The sequence below is a fragment of the Prenolepis imparis genome, unplaced genomic scaffold (assembly GCF_030444845.1).
Source record: "Prenolepis imparis isolate NDT839.2.m4 unplaced genomic scaffold, iyPreImpa1.0 SCAF_11, whole genome shotgun sequence".
In the NCBI taxonomy this organism is placed as follows: Eukaryota; Metazoa; Arthropoda; class Insecta; order Hymenoptera; family Formicidae; genus Prenolepis; species Prenolepis imparis.
In genome coordinates this window covers 5,040,605-5,062,907 of record NW_028141169.1, presented here as the reverse complement: position 1 = coordinate 5,062,907, position 22,303 = coordinate 5,040,605, and the positions used below count along the sequence as shown (strand labels likewise).

Sequence of the window (22,303 nt, the reverse complement as noted above, 5' to 3'; positions counted from 1 at the left end):
CAACGACAATTTCGTACAGGATAAAAAAAAAGGAGAAGATCCGATTTATTTTGCTACACGCGTGCGGGAATTATGCGAGAACAAATTACGCCGAGTGTAATATGTTTATCCTCGCGCGAAACTGACACGGTACTTACTCAACGACGCTAATATAACAGGGAGACTTTTCTTAATAAATAAAAAGATTATTGCCAACACTTTTTTTGTGTATTTCGATGAAGTCTCAAATTACTCTCTTCACTTCTTTATTAGTTGTAATCGATAACACATTGTGCAATTAGTATCGTCAAATTACTCCCCGCTGAATTACAATTTTATAATGATGATAATACGAAACATTTCGGAAACAATTAGAGATTGTCAGGATTTTCTATCTCTTACAAAAATTAATCTTTTTAATTTTTAAAAATATCGAATAACTTATAAATGAATTATTTTAAAAGATGGAAAAAGGAAAACAAAATTAATTGATTTAAATTAAACTGGAGATTAAAGTTTTGTTATAGGCTAAGATTATTGGATCATAATATCTGGTGCAATTTAAATGACGCGAAAGAATTTGTGTGTGTGTATGTGTGATATATTAATCATTTAAATTATATTAAGAAACTTAAAAAGATAAATATTATTTTTACACGCTTGCATATCTTGATGTGAGTAAAATTTTCAAGAAACAGATATCTGAATAATCAAGAATAATCGCAAAGCAAAATTACGATACAGAAATGCGAAATGCAAGTATAATAGAATTGTAATAATAGCCGGTCGTATATAAAAAGAAATATATTTCTATCATCATGCGCATTCTAATGGGGGCTAATTTTTGCACAGCTTGATTTATTCCGTGAAAGAAATAGTAACTCATTCGCCCGATCTCGGCAAGTAACGACAATTTGCGTGACTGCAGCGAATTCATTTTCTTCGCGCATGCAAGATTCCGAATGATTTAAAGTCCACCAGTTTAGCAGCTACAACAATGTTAGTTGGTGTTAACCCCGATAAATTCAACTTTCTTTTAGATAAGTTGTGTTAAACGGAGAAATTTGTAATTTGGGTTGAGAGAGAAAATTCGTTTCGCCAATTTTATTAATTAATTTTAATTTTGTTGAATTTATTATAATCATTGAGAAAAATTAAATAATACTATAATCCTTGTTGGATTTTCTGGATTAACTATTTTCTTTCTTTTTATTAATTATTGCCTCTTCTTTCAATATCTATTATTGCGAGGATAATATCTAAAAAGAATTAATCAAAGCTCTCTTAATTTTAAGTTTATTAATCATCTATTTATGAAAGCTATAATTTTTCATGGATAATGTCTATATTATTTATAAGATTATATGAGATTATAAGCTGAGACAATAATATTTTAAAGATTTTATGTATATACTACGGAATATATAGTATTGTACATAAATATTTTCGCGATTGTGAAAGTCGCTAGGATAAAAAACCTTAAATTGCGATCAGGATTTACGCGTTCTTCTAATTTTCTTTGTAATTTAATCATTTCAATCGCAGAAATAGTAGTACTACCATCGGTAGTTAAATACGAAAGATAATATCAGCATCGTCCTCCTATCATCAGAATAATGGAAGTCGACATGCTGCGCGAATTCTTTCCGTCCAACAGCGGTATTTTACCATTAACTATACTTATTTTTTCAGCATCTTTTTATATATATAAAAAAAAAAGATCATATAAAATATATAATAAAGAGAAATTCTCTAATTATTCAAAATATATATGAAATTGTAATTATCGCAAATTAAATTTTTCTCAATGAGATTAATAATATCTCAGAGTTAGCCTCCCCCAAAAAATGCCGGAAATATTTCCGCAGAACGTACTTTTCTGTCTCAGCGGGATGCGGATGTCCATCGCTCGGATCTCGTAACGACCGGATCCTTATCGGGCCACTTAAAGCGCCGAGTGAACGGCTGGTGCTCCCTCGTCCACCCTCCACCGCCCCTATGATAGGGCGTAGGGTCGCGCGCACACTGGCCTAGTCGAAGGCAGGCACCACGTGCTACTGCCAGACGTATAATCGATAGTGCACCGTGCTCTCTGTGCCACCGGCGGTCAATCAACCCTCGCGCGTTCGGGGCCGGATGTGCGATGCGCTTTAACGCAACGTAAGGTGTGCGACGTCGAGGACAGCTCGCGATCATCATCTGAAATGACAGTGGATGAGCGCGTTCATTCGTTCAGTCTTACTGACTCGCCGTAAGTCACAGCCTTATCAAAAACATCCAGATTACACGCGCCATCACCGACTGCACATTTTCTTTTTATTTGTTTATTTTATTTTATTTTATTTTTTATTAATTTCTTTTGCAATCACTTGAACTTTCGATGGCTAAATATTCCATGCGTTCGCAGAGATAAATTTTATGAGCGATATGTACATTTTGTTACGAATGTGAAATCAATTCTTACCGTGCGCGGTAGTTCGGAGATTAGTAAGTAACTGCAGTTTTCGCTGTTGAATATCTTGATAAAATTTTAAAATTAAATTTCTGTTAAATTAGCAGCAATTTGAAACTTAGTTTGTGAAGGTTTTTACTATTTTCAAACAAAATCAGATATGAATAGGGCTGACAGAGTCAGAGGCAGATTTTAAACGCAACAAACTTGTTTTTAAATTCTTCACTATTATTCTGAACGTTTCTTTAGACCATCTTCAGCAGATCGACTTACACCCTGACCTCAGCGATATATAAAAAGAGCCTGTTTGTTATTCTATTATAAAACAAATTGTTTTGTATATCGCCGAGGTCAGGACGGTTTTGTATATTGCTGTGGTCCAAAGAAAGAACCGAAATATTCAAAATAATTAGTGAGGAATTTAAAAACAAAATTGTTGCACTCTTAACATCTATGCCTAACTCTTATTAACCCTTCTATACCTGATTTTCGATTTATATATTAGAGGCTTTTCACAACTTATTATATTATAGATTTATTTTTAAAAAATTTTCGTAATAATATATATATATATAATTTTTTAAAATTATATCATTAAGATCAAATTAATGTTAAATTTATTAAAGATTCTCATTAAATGTGGAGATACGGTATTTTGTGCATTACATATAGACTTGGATTTGTATTGTAGTCCGCGTTAGAAAGGGAATTGCTACAGTTAATTAAGCTAAGCTGTCAGAGCAACAGGCCCGTAATTACTCGGATAGCATGGTGACGCTTTACTTGTTTCGAGCAATCGAGTGACACGCTTATCGTAAGTCGAAGATATACGATCATCAGCATTTCTCTATCATTGCAATTAGAGCGGCACAAAATAACCGGCTTTGCAACAGAAGCTTTTGAAATAACTTTCAAATAATACGTTAACGATTATAATATTTATAATACGAAAACATTTACATAACAGTCGTGTTGTGAAAAGTCATTATCTTGTCATTATCAATTTCAATATATCGTAAACCGGAGAGTATTTCATAGTAAATGTGATTTCGTGATGCAGCACTTTTTTCTGTTCTTCTTTTTAATTCACTTTACGCGCAAGGCAACAGGATAACAAATTGAATAACATAGTTCGATTAACAGTCGCTCTGAGCGACCCGGTAGGTGGGTTGCATTACGTCGATGCAAGATGCAATTAAAAGAAAAGAGTGCAGTCTCACGAAGTTATCTACTTTGTGGCAAAGTAATCGCGTGGTTTCTGAAGAAATGAATGGCTAAAGATACGTCATATTTAAAGCATTTCATCGCTATCTATTTAAACTTTTACTAATAATAAATGCAGAGCGAATATTGCACTCATGTAAGATTGATTTTCTTATACATTTTTTTGAATCGATTATTTCGAAAAAGGTGCGAGTTAATTTTCATAAGCCATAAAATTGAAAGACTATTAAAAGGTATATAATAAAACAGGTTTTTAGATACAATTAAAAAAAATTACATTATGGAAACTGCAAACAGAGTTCTTATTGATTGAAAAGTAAATATATAATATCTCTTGGCTCATGCCTTTTTTAACTATTTATTTAATTTTATATGATATTGAGAACGACAATATGATATTGACAATATAATTTTATGTTCATCAAAAACTACAATGTTCTTCATTCAACCACCATTTTATTGTTTTCTCTATAGAATAAAAAAATCTAACATAAATTATATAAATAATATGAATTATTAAGTTGAGTCTTTGTGTGATATAGATGAGATAATATTGTATTTTTTTAGAAAATAAGTAAAAAGACTATATAGTACGATTTAAATTATTTAATTTTTAGGAAACTCAAGATTAAACATTCTATTTTTGAAAAACTTTTTCACTTATATAGAATTATTTTATTTGAATTCGATTACGATATACTAATTTCTTTTTCATTAGAATAGAGTATAGGAATGAGTATACTCATATAATTTGTAAGACTTTACTAATTCTTTAGAGTGAAACCCCAGAGTTTACCGAACTAAATATACGATAATGCAAATTGTTCAGAGTGCAAAGTTAATTTCTAAATCGAAATATTCGTTTCTCTTATTTAACGGTAATTTATAATCCTCTTAATTGCGCGGTACATATATGTATATACCTATATTTTTGTATATATAATATAATTATTTTTGTGTACGTTTAAATTAATAGATTAAAAAATACGTATCATATTTTAAAGAGCGACAAGAAAATAAATGAAGAAATCTGTCGATGTTTCCGATAATGTGTACAAGAACAATTTTTCTAATTTCTCGTTTTTTTTTAAATTTAAGGGTTAAATATGGGTCACGCATGCATTTCACGAGTTGACGCGTATTTTTCGATGCATCGAGCGGCGGATCAAAACAGCGCCCGATGTAGGGCAGAACCGTCACGGGGTGAACGGCACAAGCCCTCTCGCGCTCGGTAAGACATCGTGCATCTGCGCAAACGTCGCGAGTGTTTGCCGGCGAAGCTCAATAATTTGCTGCTAACGCAGCGAAACTTCTCTTCCACGAGCTGTGCCTCGAACCGATCGAGATTGCAAGACGAGACGATCGCAAGCCATTAAGTCGTCGCTCAAGTAACAAAGTCAATTAACCTTCCAAGGAAACTCACGTGAACCCATATACTATTAATTTACTAATGATATAACGATACATCTCCGAATTTTCTCTCTTTCTTCGTCGTATTCTTAACGCTAATACTTTAGGATAATCGATTATGATCTATTATGTTCCTTTAACGAACAATAATTTTCTTGATATAATATTTTATTAATATTTGCTTGTTGTAGAAATAGTAATTTGCTTTCTCTCTTTTTTCCCATTATTTATCATTTATTTATTTCCTTCACGTGTTCATTTTTTTTTATTTCGAGCCTTAAAAAAACTTGTGTTTTTTAATATTTCATCCTGTTCTGTCCTGACTAATAACTCTGGATATCAATCATCAACTAAACTTTAGAAACTATACGCGCGTCGTGATCCGTTTAATCTATTCTATTATTAAACCCATATATTCCAAGGATATTAATCGGTTTCGCGAAAATTCCGAGTTAGTCTTATCGATTGCGGTCCATACAAACACGAGCACTTTCGAAGTCGATTCGCCTAGCTGTTTCATCGACAAGTCGGAAATGTAACGGGAACGGGGGTTGAAAAATTCCTCTTACGGGAAGCGCAATTCTAGGGATAACTCAGAGCGTGATCGTTGCATCTCGAAAGGGTAAATCCAAGGTAATTGGATATTACGTCACAGAGAAAATACTGTTGTAAGCATATACCGGTATTGAGAAACAATCCGTTGTCGGGGATCAGCGTATCGTTGTAAGGCGATGACAAGAGAAGACTTGCAAGAGAGCTTTCTGCGCACCTTTATCGATGTATATTAAGCTTATATTAAGCTTATATTAAGCTTATGTATATTCTCGATGAAAGGAGAGTCGCGACGTTCGCTCGCAATACCGCCCGTGCGGTTTCTCAGCCGCTTAATTAACCAGTGATCGTATTTTGCCACACGTGTAACGCGTGTATAAAGCTTGACCGGCACGCGGAAAAAAAATAAGGGGTCGCGTGCGCGAAAGGAGGAATATATCGGCGGCTTATCGATCCGGCGGGTAATTATACGCGGTCGATGTTAAGAATCCCTCAGAGAGAATAATAGTATCTAATACTTCGGACATTATACGGCACACGATACTAGGACAAAGCAATGTCATCAGAGAGTAGGCAGATTTAACAAACGCCGAGCACTTGCAGAGAGTGCAAAAAATCGATGGACAAAAGAGGAATTATACTGAATTGATAATGGTATTAAAGACACATTTCCACAGTGTCGTTACTATTTTGTTTATAATTATTACAATAAATAAATTACATTTAATAATCGATATTCGATAGTCATTATATCTACAGAGAGAAATATAATATAGATTATGTATGAGAGAAATAACGATTGTACACAAATATCGCAAAAATATATAACTAACGACTAAAGCGAACGGAATATCTTTATGAGAATAACATTCATATATCGCAATTCTTTTATGAATAAATTTGTTATTTATGCAGTTGTTTTGTGACGCGCACACATCACATGCAACTGTGAAGAAAACCGGCACTGTACATAAATGTCATCTTACGATATATGTATATCTACGTAGAAAATATTGAAGGGAGAAAATATTGCGGGCTTACAGATATTTGGATGGCTTTCGCGAAGGCTTTCGTAAAATGCGAAAGAAACAAATCGTCTCTTTTACGGTTAACCTGCAAAACAAATTTTTCTACTTTCAAAAGAATACGTAATAATTGTCAAGAAGGCATTGAAAGATATGTAGTGCGATATATCTTTTTCATTTTCTTTTTGTGATATTAACTTATAAATTATGTGTCAAATATTAGTAAATTTTTCAGAATAAACGTCATTTTTCCACTGATTTTTTTTCTTGCGTAATTTTACGCCAATTCACATCGTTGACCTACAATCCGTTTAAACATACAAATAAAATATTCATCCTTTCGTGATGTTGGATTTTTCCCTCCTATAGGCACGCACGCATGTGTATACGTATATAAATATGCCAAATAATAAAATACGCACTTTATATAATGTCCCACATTTTCATGCTGCGATTTGATTAAAGATTGTTCAGAGCTCAATCGACCATTTTTACCCCAATTTCCGATGATAATGCGGGATCAGACGAGTAATTTACATTTACATCTTGACATTTAAGTATACTGCGCGTTTGCGTGTTTTTTTTTTCTAAAACTCACTGTTTTGAGAAAAAATGCTATGAAATATATTCATAACATAAAAAGAAAAAATGTATTGATAACATATCAATTTAAATTTTATCTTTACTAGAATATGTTTCTTGAGAAGATAATTGCTTGGAAAGATACACACCCCATATCACTTTTTAAATTATAATATATTTATGTTTATTTTTGTTTATTTTTCTTTTTCTGACACCAACAAAATTTTGTTCAAGAACGTATTATTAGGTAATGTTAATGCGATTGAGGTTTAATAGCAAGTTGGCATATCTATTTTAATCTTTACTACTGTCATATAATATATTTCTCTTGAAAAGGAAGTATCTCTTATTAAATCCCCTTCCGAGATTTATTTTCTTAATAATTACGACACTATCAAAGGCACATTTATAAAATTGGCAGGATAAAAAAATTTGATAATAGTAATGACAGCTTCAAATTCTCTTCGAAATTTTCAGAAATATCATAGCATTGATGAAAAAAGTTTCAGTACGATATTGACATTTTAAACACAAGAATATTAACTTTACACATTAAAATCACATAGTTCTGAAGAGCTTGTTTAATTTTTTCTATAAATACTAAAGTTTTTTGGTAAATACAAAAAAATTGGTACTGCAAATAAAAGATAGAAATTTGAAAATTTAATTTTGAGATAATTTTGATAAAAATTATAATATCTCTACATATATGTATTTAAAGATATCTGACTACTATTCCTTTTGAAATTGCTTTTTTAATCAAAAGGTTTCAGAATATATGTTTCAATATATTTTTGTACAAACTTGAGATTTTTGACTTGTTTGACATAATTTCACAAGTTTTAACACGATTCGAACCAGAATATCTCGAAAGAGATAATTATTACGATTGAAAACGATCTGATTGTGTGAAAATAAAAAAATTATTTGACTTAAAAGAATTTTTGTATTAAAAATTTTTTCCGACAAAATTAATTCTTAAGAGTTTCAGACATAAGTATTAAGGCTAATATATTTCGAGCAATCTACGTTTTCGGAGTTCTAAGGCAACATCGCTCTTTCAAGCAATATTGCGTGCGTGAATAATTTTTTTATAATTAAAAATGATTAATGTGTCTAAAGATTAAATCTTGAATTATTTTTATCTAACAGAGTTCTCTTCAACCTTACAGTCCCACAAGCATATAAAACTCATATGTATATATAAGACGTCGAAATATACGATGGGTCTCGTCTCTCATATCTTCCCTTTTTCTAAAATTAAAGTGGAACGTCGAAATCAACTCCACTGTCTCTCTACTCTTCGTTAAAAAGATTCAATGTAGGACGCCGAAATCCATCTCCGTTTATCCTAGCCGTAGCGTTTTCATCCCCTCTTTCTCACCCTTATTCCTCGATTGCGTATCACGATCACCCTTATGTCGCCACGAGATATTAGGACGCAAAATCGAAACGGCGAATCGACCGATGAGGACACGTGCGCGAGAGAAACAGAGACAAAGGGAGAGAGAGAGACAGGTGGAGAGGCAGCAACAACAACAGCGGGATTTAACTTTAACGCGAGGAGGAAGACGAGAAGGAGGAGCAGAAGGTGGTGGAGAAGGTGAAGCGCAGGCGTTTGCACGCTCCTGCGCATCGTTGTCGTTGCTGCTGTTGTACCGCGATGCGACAGTCATACGTGGGGCGCGAGAGCGGGTGGTGCACTCTGTCTCTCTCTTTCTCTCTCTATCTCTGTCTCTCTCCTTCTCTCATTCTGTCAACCCCGTTTTTGGGAAAAGCCTTAGGTATTTGCCTGCGAGACCGCGTCGCGCGACCGTTTCGCGTGTTTACATCCCTTAGTAAGGGGTAGTATACGATACGCCTCCACGCTCGTGCATGTGCATGCGCGTTTAACACGTGTATACAATACATACGTGTATATGTATGTGTGTGTGTGCGTGCGTGCTCGTGTGAATGCTCGTTATTAACACTCTCGTGGACCAAAACGAAGAGAAGGCAGAGTTCGTCGCGTCGCAAACGTCGGTCACTTGGAGCGTCTCGCGTTCCTCGCAACCCTTCTTCGAGATCTGTCAGCTGTGTTGTATCCCTCGGTATCTGTGAAATCTAGATTCCCCTCGAGACTGCGTTTAATTGTCAAACTTGACGGAGGAACACAGGATGAACGTGTACCGACGTTGACGCGCGAAGAACGCTCTCCTTTCGGCGAGACCGCGATAAGGGTGAGGGTTGTTGTTTTTCTATGCGCCGCGCTCGAGGGGCGAACGGGTCAGCGCGCTTTTCTCGCCGCGACGCCTCGCGGATTCTCGCCCCTCGTGACCGCGTCGCGAACCGGTCGGTGCACCGTTCGTGCGTCGAGGGGTGCATCGCAGCATGCTGCGAATGACGTTCCTCGGTCGTCGTGACGGACTGACGCGTACTGACTTCGTAGCAACAGGATTGAAACCGGTAGAAAAGGTAAGATTAAAGAGATCGAAATGTTTCAGGCGCCCTGGCGTCTCTTCCCAATCTTCTAAAAATTTTAATATATATAATACGTGTCTATCTCTATTATTGCTCCATTCTATCTCATACTATCTCCATTATTACTAATTATTATTAGTGATATATAAATACAAATTATATAAACTATTAGGTGGACCATCCCTCTCGACTAATGGCAAGGTAAAAATTGAATGAAAAATGTAATGAGTTAAAAAAAAAATAATAATAAATTTCCATCTTTGGCTCCATTATCTCGGACGGTTTTTCGTGAAGCTAAAGGCATGAAACAATTTTAAAGCTTATTCGCGACAATCGGATTACGAAACGGATTTCCAAAGCTAAAATCCAAAGCCTTCGAAAATTGATCTCACCGCGGTTACATTCCCGGTTACTAACCGCGTGAGAGCAGCTTGTTGTTGAACACGGCGGCCGATCGAATGTAGGTCGGGGCGATGCGAAACGTGCCTCGAGAGAGAGGACTCTCGACGAAGCCGAGTTTTAGCTTCATCTCGCGACCGTTTTCTTCCCCCCGTAGATCGCAACTCGGATTGGATGTACAATTTCTTCCGAGTTCGAGATAAAGATGCCGTTCGTATAAACGTATTGTACGTGTTCGTACGTACCCAGAGGTCCGACGTTCCTTTTCCCGAGAGTCGAACTTGGAGAGTCGAACCTGCGAACTTAGATGTGTACTTAGACGAGTGTGGGTTGTAACGCGATTCCCCGTTCACTTTTAGGATTGCACGAGGCAAGAATGGAAAAATCGAATCGTAAATTTCGTTTCCTCGGTACATTGAGTAGATCGTTTCAAAGAGAGCGCTAGATCGAAAGCCATTTTAATTTTTGCACTGAAATAAATTGTGTGACACGGAAATATTTTTTAACAATAAATCTTTAATAATGAATATAATGAATTTATGCAGAGAGGAATAGTTATTTGTTTGAGAGTTGTATTGAAATTTTGTTAAATAATCATTAGAGAATCAGTCGTATAATTGGAAAATGTTGCGGTGTCGTTTTACGCCAATGTTATAATTATTTTCATTAATTGATTTTTCATTTATTTTGAGAGAGTATCGATGAAAACTTTGTACCATTTAATATGTGTATATATACGTGTTTCTCTGGTCGCATAAATATCTAATTAATCAATTTTATTTTAAAATGTTTAGAGAGACGTATATTCATTTCAAATAAATATTAGAAGAAGAGATACCAATTTTTTTAATTTTTGCAATAAATGTCTCACACAATTGCTTATTCAAAAATTATGTATACTGCTTAAATGGGCGTAATAAATATCTAAATAGAAATATGGACACAATAGGAAGTTTAATTTTGATCGAACATTACAATCATCCCCATTTTGACGGCATTAGAGACATATATGTATAATGAAAATAGATGAAATGTATACAAAATCAAAATGCATGAGTTTCGAATTTAGCGTTTTGAAACGATCTATTCGATTAATTCGGTTCATTGATCTGGTTCTCAGCTTTTCGCTCTCTTTCTCTCTCTTTATCCCAATTCCCCATTTGCGTTCTCAATTGTACTTGCTTTAGTGCTAACGCATTTGACGTCCAATTTATATGCAATGCATTTCTGTTTGACGCTCGAAAAGGACTCCGCGCGCGCTTCGCAGCATAATAATATTCCCGCCGCCTCTGTTTCCCTGTGCGACAAATATCTCTCTCAATCCTTTCTTGCTCTGTAATATACATTCCTTTCTTATGCTTTCTCGATTCTCTAATATATATTCTTCTCTAATACGAGAGATGCTTGTCTCTTATGTTTGCATTCTCTTGTCGCAACGCGATTATGTGTATTTGAACTACAAACTATGTGTTGCAACAGTCCGAGATAGTGCAACCCCTATAATTTAAATTAATTAGTAACAAGAGTGTAAATTTGGGTAATTCAAAATATTTGAACTACTAAATTCTGGTACTTAAACGTACATATATGTGATAGAGAAACATTGAATGATAATAATAATAAATAACAATAATAATAAATGAAGTAATGTCTATATAATAATATTCAAGATACCTTATAAAAGTAAAATCAGAATAAAATAATTGTAGAATGCTTAATATATTCCACGACTTAAAAGTATATTCTCATCATAGATTTATAATATATTTTCTCCATACAAAAAAAAAATCTAAAAAAAATTCATAATTTTTCTATTAGAGTATACATTTTGAAAATTCATGTAATCTCGCTGTTTAAAGTTATCTGTTGCAAGTAAATATCGTGCAAATCAAAAGAATGATTTGCAACTGTAAACAGATTATGAACAATGTTGGCCAATATAAATGTATTTATTATAATTTCGCTGTAAAATTCTCAGCCAGTGCGTGTAAAAAGTGAAAACTGTCATGAGATGTTTGCAAAAACATGGTCATATTTTAACCTTTTATTTTTTTCAAACATTGATTTAAATATTTATAACAATTGTCAGAAAGCATTGTGGAAACATTTCACTCTGCAAAAACAAATTTCCAGTAAACAGATTACGCGCTCATATATGTTATACATTTTTCGAAAAAATAAATAGATCTTGTCTTTTAAATTATATTTCGTGTATTGGTTGACACATGATAAGGGTCAATCAAATTCCGCACTCGATTCAAGACGTGATACTTTATAACTCGTCTAATGCGAGAACCTATCTTCGAAGTACTTGAGTGCTTTCAAAGTGTCAGCCTTTTCTTATTCTACTTCACGACAAAAATATTAGCTGCGTAATTTAAAACAAAGATAAAATAAAATAATGTTACATTCAGCATTGAAAATAATAATTTTGCAAATTTCCATTGTGATTTACAGATTGCTTGAAATTATAGACACGTATCTAATTTGTTTATATAGGCGTAAAACAAGCTCTGAACGCGCGTGCATACGCTCGAGAAAAGGTTCGTGCTATTATATCGATAAATTATCGGAGTTGTATTTACGTTTGGGCGATGATAGGCGAGCGAGAATGGGATAGGTCGTTGTAACGATCGTTCATCCATCGGAAGAATCGAAGCGTATAAAAGCATCGGAGCCGCGACCCGTTTCGATGGTAACGAATCACCGACTCACGGAAACGCGCATGTTGCTGCGCGTTTCACCGAGTGATCAATTAATAGGATAGTTTTTTTTTTTTGCAATATGCATATACGTTTATATACCGTATTCGATACGTGCTAGGTAAACGTTAACATTCAAATGTCTGGCGCACAAAACGATTATAAGCCATTATCACGGCAACTTTTAGCATACTATTATAAAGTTTGTTATAGGTAATTGGAAGTTAAAGTCTTCTCGAAAGAGAGAGAGAGAGAAGGGAGTAAAAAGGGGTAAATTAAAAAGTTGGAGGGACTCAATGGAATGATGAACTATAAGTATAAAAGAGATTCAATATAAATTCGATATCTACAAAGTGAGAGAGCCCTACGCGAATTATTGACTTACTCTACTTACGCTACTAAATCCCTTCACTTAACTTTCACTAATGTGCACAGATACGGCTTCTAAAGGCGGTTATATCAATGTCACTCAAAATTAAACTTGGCTAAGTAAATCTTCTCTTTCTCTTTTCACATTAAAGGTAACGCTATAATCTAATAAAGTACAACAAATTACTAACTGTAAGCTAAGCTTATTTAATTCATGCTGTTGACACAGTAACTTTAGATTCACGGTATCATCCACATGGCATACATATAGCCCAACGTGATACAGTAGTGTCTACATCCAAAACAAGGATTAAAGCCGACGTAATTTCCATAAATTTAATTTTTGTGCTGTATAAAAACAAAAAAAAGATCTGAATCTCTTGCGCCAATATCGTTGTATTACACGAATAACCGGAATAGGGATCATTTTCACTGAGCTTCCTGCAGCGTCACGATCTGAGCACGTCGAACTTGTAGCAATCTCAATCCCCGAGCCACAACACATCGTATTACAAGAAGTCTTTTCGTTTTTTCTCGGTGCCAATCATCTCGCTCGAACACCATATTTCTCTTCGCGAGGATAGATGATCGCCTCGGCTCAGCCTAGCGGAAGCACTTGACCGTCCAAGTCGACGGCGCCAACATGCGCCGAGTTTTCCACCTGGCCGTTCTCTCCCTGGCCGATAAAGAGAGATAGATAGAGATTGCCGAGAAAACAGGCCGAGAGAGAATCGGATAAAGTTTTTTCTTTGTGACGCGAGAACGCCGAACGGCCAGGAACGAGGAGAGCACGAAGATAGAGTGAGAGAGAAAGAGGAGCACCCTCTCTTCCTCTCTTTCTCTCTCTTTCTGCCTCTCGTTTTATGTAGGTTAACCAGGTCGATCGGCCTACGTTCCCTCGTATCTAGTCCTCCATCACCTCAACCCTCCCTCTCCCCTTTCTCCCCTGTTCGTCGTCGTAACCTCTCTCTCACATCCTCAACCCCGTTGTTGCCCTCCACTAGTAGGATTTATCGATATGCAATATAAAACACTAACTTAAGTTCCGATTACGTCGTGCTCAAATCGTTCTGACTATTTAGTAATAATTATTATTAATTGTAAAAAATTTATAATATATTATAATTATTATTATTAAATTTTTAATATATGAACGAACATTAATGTTACACATAATATTCAAGAAAGTTAATTTTTTCATCATAATTAATATTTAAATGTCAATATTTACTTATTTAACTCTCTGTAAATTTTAATATTTTATTTAGATTTACTTTAGAGAAATAAATTTGATAAATTTTTATTAAAATATTTTGTTATTTTATTTTTAAAATATTTATCAAAAGAAACTAATTTAATACTTGTGAGTTATATGTATTTATATGTCTAATGTAAATTTTTATTCTCTCTCTCTTTTCTACTGATTCTTATATATTTTATTATATTATATATTTTTTCATTATTTTAATTATATTATGTATTTTTAGATTGACATTTAAAACAGATTTTTCAAACGCTTAAAAATCATTTAAAAGTTATCTTCATTTATTGCACGTAGACAGGAAATTGATTAATTTGTACATCCTAAAAGAAGTTTCCATCTTCATAAAACGATAAATGTTTAAATTTGTTTAGACACTTTTTAATCGCAGCTTGTAAAATACTTTAATGATTGAAAATGTCACGTCAACTATATACCGCAGGCTTTCAATATAATGAATGCCATTACGATTAGCATATTGATTTATCACATTGATATATATGTGTAAAATGCATAACCAACATTCATATAACTAGAGTTACATAAATTATTAATTAAAGAAAGTTAATTAAAACGTAATAAGTTTGTTCTAATTCCGTTACCGTGTAACAGCGTATATACTACACAATGTCTAGTTAAGCTCTCTTGTAAAGTTAATCGATTCCATCATTCGCGGCTCCGAGATTCGCGAAATAATGTTCTGCCGTGACATAATTTTCGTCGCGAGAACGATCGGCCCCGATATTAATCTACCAATTAATCGTCGCCACCTACGGAAGTTAATAGCCAGATTTGTCACGTGCGACGTGGACTCGTGTACGTTTGCCATCCGGCGAAATCAGAGCGCCACGAGAGCGCTCGAACATAGGAAGTTCACATTTGAAAAATGGATCGTACCTCTTCCGACGAGTAAGCTGGCTTATCGAGATCTATTCGATCAACAGGCTCGAAAATACAATCAAATATCTAAGTAACGAAGCCATCCATGCAATGGTTAACATGTTTTATATCGCTTTCATAAAGTTCTCTCTCTCTCTCTCTGCTTTTGAAATAATTATCACTCAATGAGGGATGAAAAGTGGGATAAAATACGATCTTGCGAATATTTTCTAAAATAATCACATCGTCGTTTAAAATTAATTACGGTTAAGATGTAATTATATAGCTCATAAAGATTAATAATCATTATAAATTCATTAAAAATTCATGATTGCGCTTTTTCAGTAATTAACGTAAACTAATAAGTAAACGATGATAAAAATTTTATTATATTAAATCTTATTATTGAAAAATATTGCATTGTTAAATTAATATAAATTGTCAGCAATTTTTATATATATTTATATACTAATTTGACAGAAAGAAACTCTGATTGAAAACTCCGTTCTATTATTATCGTTATTATTTTCGATATGGAATCTTTGCAATAATATCTGAAATTACATTTGAGAATAGTATCGTATAATATCGCTTTCTTCGCGTATTAATTTCAAACATTTATAAATTTTAGCGAAATGCAAATGTAAAAGTTTATATATATATATATGCTATTTCAATATTAGCAAATTTCACAATATTGAGATTTTAGCAGAGCGTTTCAGCGAGCGAGTTTTTTTTTTCATTTACGATCCTTTTGACCAATTTGGAGCTGATTCTGTTTAATTAACGTACTCGAATATCTACATGCATTACTTGTATATTAGTATTGTTATAAAATATAATTCGCGTATATTGTAGTATATTCTTTTTGTCCTTTTTGATCGATGATTTCACTTTCGGCCACGCTTTCACGCATTAATTACAGGTGTGTAGAAGGCAACTTAGTGTAACGAGAAACCGTCATTCCCGGAGGAAGCGTTCAGAGAAACAAACGGCCGTACTGTAATTAATCGATGCGTTTACTCGGACTCGGCTCATCGCCGGATGTGAGGGTGTGATTGTGTGAATACATGTGTCCCGCAATACGTAGTAGTACTGCGTGCCTATATATACACATATGACCGTAATATCTGGAAAAGCTAATTCACCGTTTGTATGACAAATGGCACTGAAAATATTTCCGCACTAGCTGCGTCAACGGTTCAATATAGGCTTGATAGATACAAAGCGAATATCAACGCGGCTCGTTAACTCGACAAAATAGTTAACACGAGAGTAGTTAAATCTTTGTGCGGCCCGAAATAATTTCGACGATTCGAATCGGAACAGAATTCGCGGTGACGAATTGAAGTGAAGCGGACGTTTTGCGATTAAGCATCGTTCTTTTTGCTGGATTTTGGACAATAAACGATTCGCTTTTCGATTTTATCGACAATAAAAGCTTTTATATAAAACAATAGCCACCGTAATTACCTCTATCCATTTTGAAACTTCGCGCAAAGTGGTTTCCGTATTGTTGCAAACGAAATATTGGGCATTTTGTTTTTCTTTCGACGCCGCCAATATTTTTCACGCAATAACTAATTACTTATTGTTCGTTACAGTACAAAGTTTAAAGAATATATATATTTATTTTTGTAAATTTATATTCCGCGCATTTGCAGCTTTTGCAAAAATATGTGTGGAATTATTGCAAATTACTGTGTCAGTTCTATCTTAATATACGATTGCGGAATATTTGCTTTTACGTACCGCTTCCTTGTTCAATTTTTCAAAATGAATGTAAACGAGATGCTGTATCAATGAGAGAAATCCAAAAATTACGATCAAAAGATATAATACAAAATATAATAATAAATTTGTTATTTCGCGAAAATTAGGCGGAAGGTGAATTCTATTTTATATTGAATATAAATTTACGAAAACCTGTGCCTTCAATTCTCAATAGAGGATTAACATGTATGTCTTTCCCCACAATTTATGACCGTAATACGCGTTCTATCACCTCCTGATTTACGAGTGCAATTTTTTTCCAAGTCATCGCTTGGCGCGCGATTTCATCTTCTCTCGAGAATTTTATGTGTCGGATGTCCCGTAAATTTCTAAGACGAAAGCGAATCGAAATTAGGATAGAAATCAGACTCGTGATTACAAACGAGGACTCGTAAAACTTAGAAAGAATCGTAAGGCACAAGCACGTTCCACTTTGTCTCCTCTTATTTGTCTCCTTGTTTCGCCTCGTCTGACTTGATTCCTTTGTGTTCCTCTTACAGGCGTTCGGAATTTTACGGAAGCCCGACGAGGGACGAAGGGAGTGACGATGTTTCGACATCACAAGAGTGTTTTGCGACAAAGTAACGCACCTTCGTGTATACCGAAGAGATTGATGGATGATATGTAAGGTAATTGGGGAGAGTTAACAATGGAGCTTGCAAACAATATAGCGTCCCAAACTCGGTGCAAGTTAACTTCAAATTCTTTTCTGTATCTAATAAAACTATAGAAAATATATATTTTTTTAAATACTATAAATAATAAAGTCTTTTTATCTCATAGATTGTTTTGATTAAAGTTTGATAATAAATTTTGAATTCTTTTACTTATACATATAAATCATAAAGAATATATTTTTTAAAAAACAAATTACAAATGATAAAACCTTTTTATTCTACGAGTCATTTATTTGATTAAAGAACTCTGTAAATGCGAGAATAATTGTTAAAAAAAGCAAAATTAAAGAAGATTTTTTTAAGATTAACAAATAGTGATAACGTTTTACACAAATATTTGAAGAATATTTTTAATTATAGTTTTCTCGGTAGATGTTAAATAAATTATAATAAGAAACGTGAAGGACGACTCTATGAATTATTATGGGAATTTCTTTAATTTATTCAAATTTCACTGAGAACTTTAATTAACGAACACTAATTATTATGTGACATTTTTAACAGTAAATATCCTAAAAAATTAAAAATGTTAAAAATGACATGATAAGATATTATTGATTTAACGCTTTTCGTGAGACAAGACGGAGTTTCGCGGAAAGAAATCTCGGAGAATTATAGTCCGTAATCGATCGAATTTAAATTACTACTCGCTATACACGCGACTGTGATGTTTATTTTATCCGCGGCACATCATTGCGCGAGATTGTTAATAGAAACTTTTTTCAACAGTTTGTTTCCGATATGGTAAGTAGGTAAATAACGACACGTCGAATCGCGTGTACGGTGATATAAATCTGCAATGAAAATTGCCACACGACAGCTCACAGTTGTCTCGCGTCAAACATAGGAGCTTCAGCGTTTACCGGACTCGAAGTGCGATATTGCAAGAATTCCTGAATTTCGTGCAGGCGGCAGACAGTATGGATTTCAATATTCGCTGGTCGCACACGTTTCGAATGCTCAAGGCTTGAATCGTAGACAGAAATCGTTATCATTCTACAGCTTAATCGGAGCGTCCTTCACGGAGTAAAATTTTACAGTACAAATTACATAAAAAAATTCCTTTGTCTTTCACAACATTTATTGTAAAGTTGGAATAAAATGACATTAAAATATTTATTACTAGAAAAATTTTAAATTATGCATTTATTTTATGTTTATTAATATTTATTTTTATGCATTTGTTAAAATATTTGAATAGTTATAATACTTCTTTGTTTTTTTAGAAAGGGATGTTATAATATTTTAAATTCGATTAATATTTTTGACAATTATCAACTGATTTTTGTCAAAACATATTAATCACGGATAAGATATTATAACATATTATTTAAAACATTTTTTTTACTATTTTAATATTTTCAACATATTATATACACCCCATTACCGCTATAGAAATATTATAAAATGAATAATTTCTCACTCACCGATACGTACAATAGCGGAGTTGTAGTACAGCACATTGATCTGAAAACAAAATATTCAAATTATGTATATACATATATATGTGTGTGTCGAACATCTCATAAACAATGCAGCTTAGAAAAAATATTTTTATTTCTCTCCGGGCAGAAATCAGCTGATTAAAGCGTTAATTTGCTAATTAATTTTTAAAATAATAATATGTTATAAAAATTAAAATAATGATGTTTCAAATAATATGTTATAATACTTTAAACTCGATTAATATTTTTGACATATATCAGCTGATTTCTGTCAAAAAATTAATCGAGAATAAGATATTATAACATATTATTTACAACATATTACTATTTTAATTTTTTAACATATTATTATTTTAAAATTTAATTAGCAAATTAACGCTTTAATCAGTTAATTTCTGTGAAAAAATAATTAATCGAGTTTAAATAAACTTTATATTATTTGTTTGAAAATATCACTTTTTTTAACATAAAATCGAAGAATGGCGTGAGTAGCGCGCAATTGTGTTGTTCTAGTATATGATTATGTTTTATGATTACAAAAATTATATTGTAATTTTTATTATAATATTTTTTCCATGTTTAGACAAGTATTTTTCTGATGATTAATAATTTAACAACTTGTCGTTTAATATTTCATATATGAATAAAATATAAGCGTATTTCTAGCTTCTCATAGTATTTGTGTTCATGAATAAAATGTATACACGTATACACATAGTGAAAAATAATCGATGGATTTTTGTGTATATAAAAATATATAATTAAAATTTGTACGTAATCTATTAATAAAATAATAATAATTAATATAATTATTAATAATTATTATTGAGAGTATTAATCATGCGGTACATTTATAATTTGTAGTTATTAGTCAATCATAAATCATCAAATGTGAAAGAGAAATTGGCTTTCCTTCTTATTAAATATTCTTATTGCACATATTTGAGTGATTTTGCGTGATAAAATGTATTTTTATTATATGAAATATGACAGTTATCGTTGAGAAATTATTTTCATATAAAATTATAAGAAAAAAATAATATAATTTATTAATATGAATCTAAAATGTGAGAATATTTGAAAGTAGAATTGAAACTTCTAGACAATACACATTAATTTAAAATGTATTATTTGTAATTAAATAAATATATATAAACTGCTGAAAATTATTATAATTTCTTAAAATATTACGTTAATTTGAATGAATTATAATTTAAAAAAACCCCCCATGTGTTTAATAACTAACAATTTAATCATAATTGTTAATTATTTTAATTTTCATTATTTTCATTAATCATTATTAAAACTGTTGATTACGTAATAATCATTTTCATTAATAATCGATTAGAGAACTTAGAAATCAGTGTTCGATTCGATAATAATAATTGATTTGATTACTTTGCCCAACTGTGTCCCTAGATAGATCAAAGGTACGACAAAGGACGAGTAAAAGGGAGAGTCGCGTCGCGTATATAGGGATGCAAGTGTGCGATGGTGAATGCAACGATTGATAAACGGCGCGCGGCACAATCAGCGGCACGTGGCAGAGGGTTGGTGAATCTCTCGACTCCCACGCGGGTCATCATCCCTGCGGCGAGCGATAGTGGGTGGATTTCGTGCATCCAGCTGAGAAATCGTACAGGGAAAACGGGTTCCGCGAGAAGGGAGCGACGCGCAAGAAGGTGGATCAAGGGAGCGGTGGCGAGGAGGCAATAAAAGAGCCTCGTGACGGAGGGGCTTCGCACGGCCCTGGCGCGACTGCGGCACTGTACCCCTGCGGGGGGCTCGCTGCCGAACACACCGAATCCACCGTCCACCCCGGAACACAAGTCCCAAGTAAGCTAATAAAAAAAATACCATCGTTTTTTCATCATCTGAGCCTTGATTTTCCCCTTGATATTCATCAACGATAATGGCACTCGAATCAAAGCAAATTGAAAGGAAAAGAAATAGAGGGTTTTTCTAGAGACTCATCGAGTTCCAAGGTACATCGCATTGATGAGCAATGGACCAAGTGCGATTTTGGATACACGCGCGTGAATTCGTAACGCGATCTGTTGCAGGGGTGCTCGAGGAATCGCGAGTCGGCAACTAGATGTGGCAGTTTGGGAAGTAACGCGTGTGATCAAGGGGATACATCGCAGTCGCAGCCAACGCGGGGACAATATGGGACTGACAGTGGCAGCGGTGTCAGCGGTGTCAGCGGTGGCGGACGAGACAGTGACCTTCTTTCGTCCGCGATTCGGCGGTTCAACTTCAAGTCGGCGGGCGGCAGCCGCAGCTGCCGGACGGTACCGAAAGTCGTGGTCATGGGTTCCAGCACGGCGTCGGAGACAACGATCAACACGAGCACCGACAGCGCCAACACGATGCTCACTATGGTAGGAACATATATATGATGACGCGAGCATGGAAAATAGACGATAATTTCGCTAAACAACGCCGGAGTGTAAATTTCATCCATTTAAACCGTGTGGGCAGTATAATAGCAATATATATATATGAATTGGCTGTAAAGCGCGTGGAGTTTGTGTACACACCAGACGAACATTGCAAACATTATATGTACAACATAAATACACCCTTTCCGCATTATATGTAAATTATTATATATGTTATTATATATAATTTTTTTAAAATTAAAATTTTGATTTTTAAAAATTCGAAATTAAAATATATAAAGGATTAAAATCAAAATTAAAATTAAATTGATGTCCAATATTATAAAATTAAGATTATTCATTTGCTTTGATCTATTAATTTTGACATAGTAAATATAGGTATATTATTTATCATTATATTGATTCTATAATATTCGGATATGTGTACAAAGTGTAACATCAAGTTTTCGATACATCGAGCTCAGCAATGAGCTATATTGCATGCTTTTATAAAGCTAAAGTTTAACAAATTGAGCGTGAGTACTTGATATTATAAATATTATAGTATTAAATATTAATTAAGTATTATATTATAATTAATGGAGCGCGCGTGCTGCGATATTGCATCGAGGAACAAAGTTAGTAATCTGTATCGATATCGATGTAACGCTTTGCTTCTACGTATGTTTACCGAATCTATATTAGGAAAGTGTATTTTTCGCGTTGGAATTTA

General features: G+C 33.7%; 1 protein-coding gene and 1 long non-coding RNA gene across 8 annotated transcripts in view; one reads left to right on the top strand and one right to left on the bottom strand.

Annotated features, from left to right (window-relative positions):
- Positions 1 to 22,303, bottom strand: part of LOC145942515 (uncharacterized) — a 75,063-nt gene that overhangs the window by 18,651 nt on the left and 34,109 nt on the right. Inside the window, exons 2-3 of one of the 2 annotated variants that reach the window (XR_014426368.1) lie at positions 19,172 to 19,211; positions 1,855 to 2,178 (exon numbers count right to left, since the gene is read on the bottom strand). This is a non-coding gene — a long non-coding RNA (uncharacterized LOC145942515). The remainder of the gene's footprint in view (positions 1 to 1,854; positions 2,179 to 19,171; positions 19,212 to 22,303) is intronic. The other variant, XR_014426366.1, reaches the window with a different exon arrangement.
- Positions 8,840 to 22,303, top strand: part of LOC145942509 (uncharacterized) — a 48,218-nt gene continuing 34,754 nt past the window's right edge. For 2 of the 6 annotated variants that reach the window (XR_014426365.1, XM_083049311.1), the window contains exons 1-4: positions 8,841 to 9,678; positions 17,568 to 17,696; positions 20,609 to 21,025; positions 21,253 to 21,570. Coding sequence is in view for 5 of the 6 variants with exons in the window: in XM_083049311.1 (XP_082905437.1) it covers positions 21,499 to 21,570 (72 nt within the window). In the remaining variant the exon portion in view is untranslated. Of the gene's footprint in view, positions 9,679 to 17,567; positions 17,697 to 20,608; positions 21,026 to 21,252; positions 21,571 to 22,303 lie in introns of all 6 variants that reach the window. The other 4 variants (XM_083049314.1, XM_083049312.1, XM_083049313.1 and 1 more) reach the window with 4 other exon arrangements.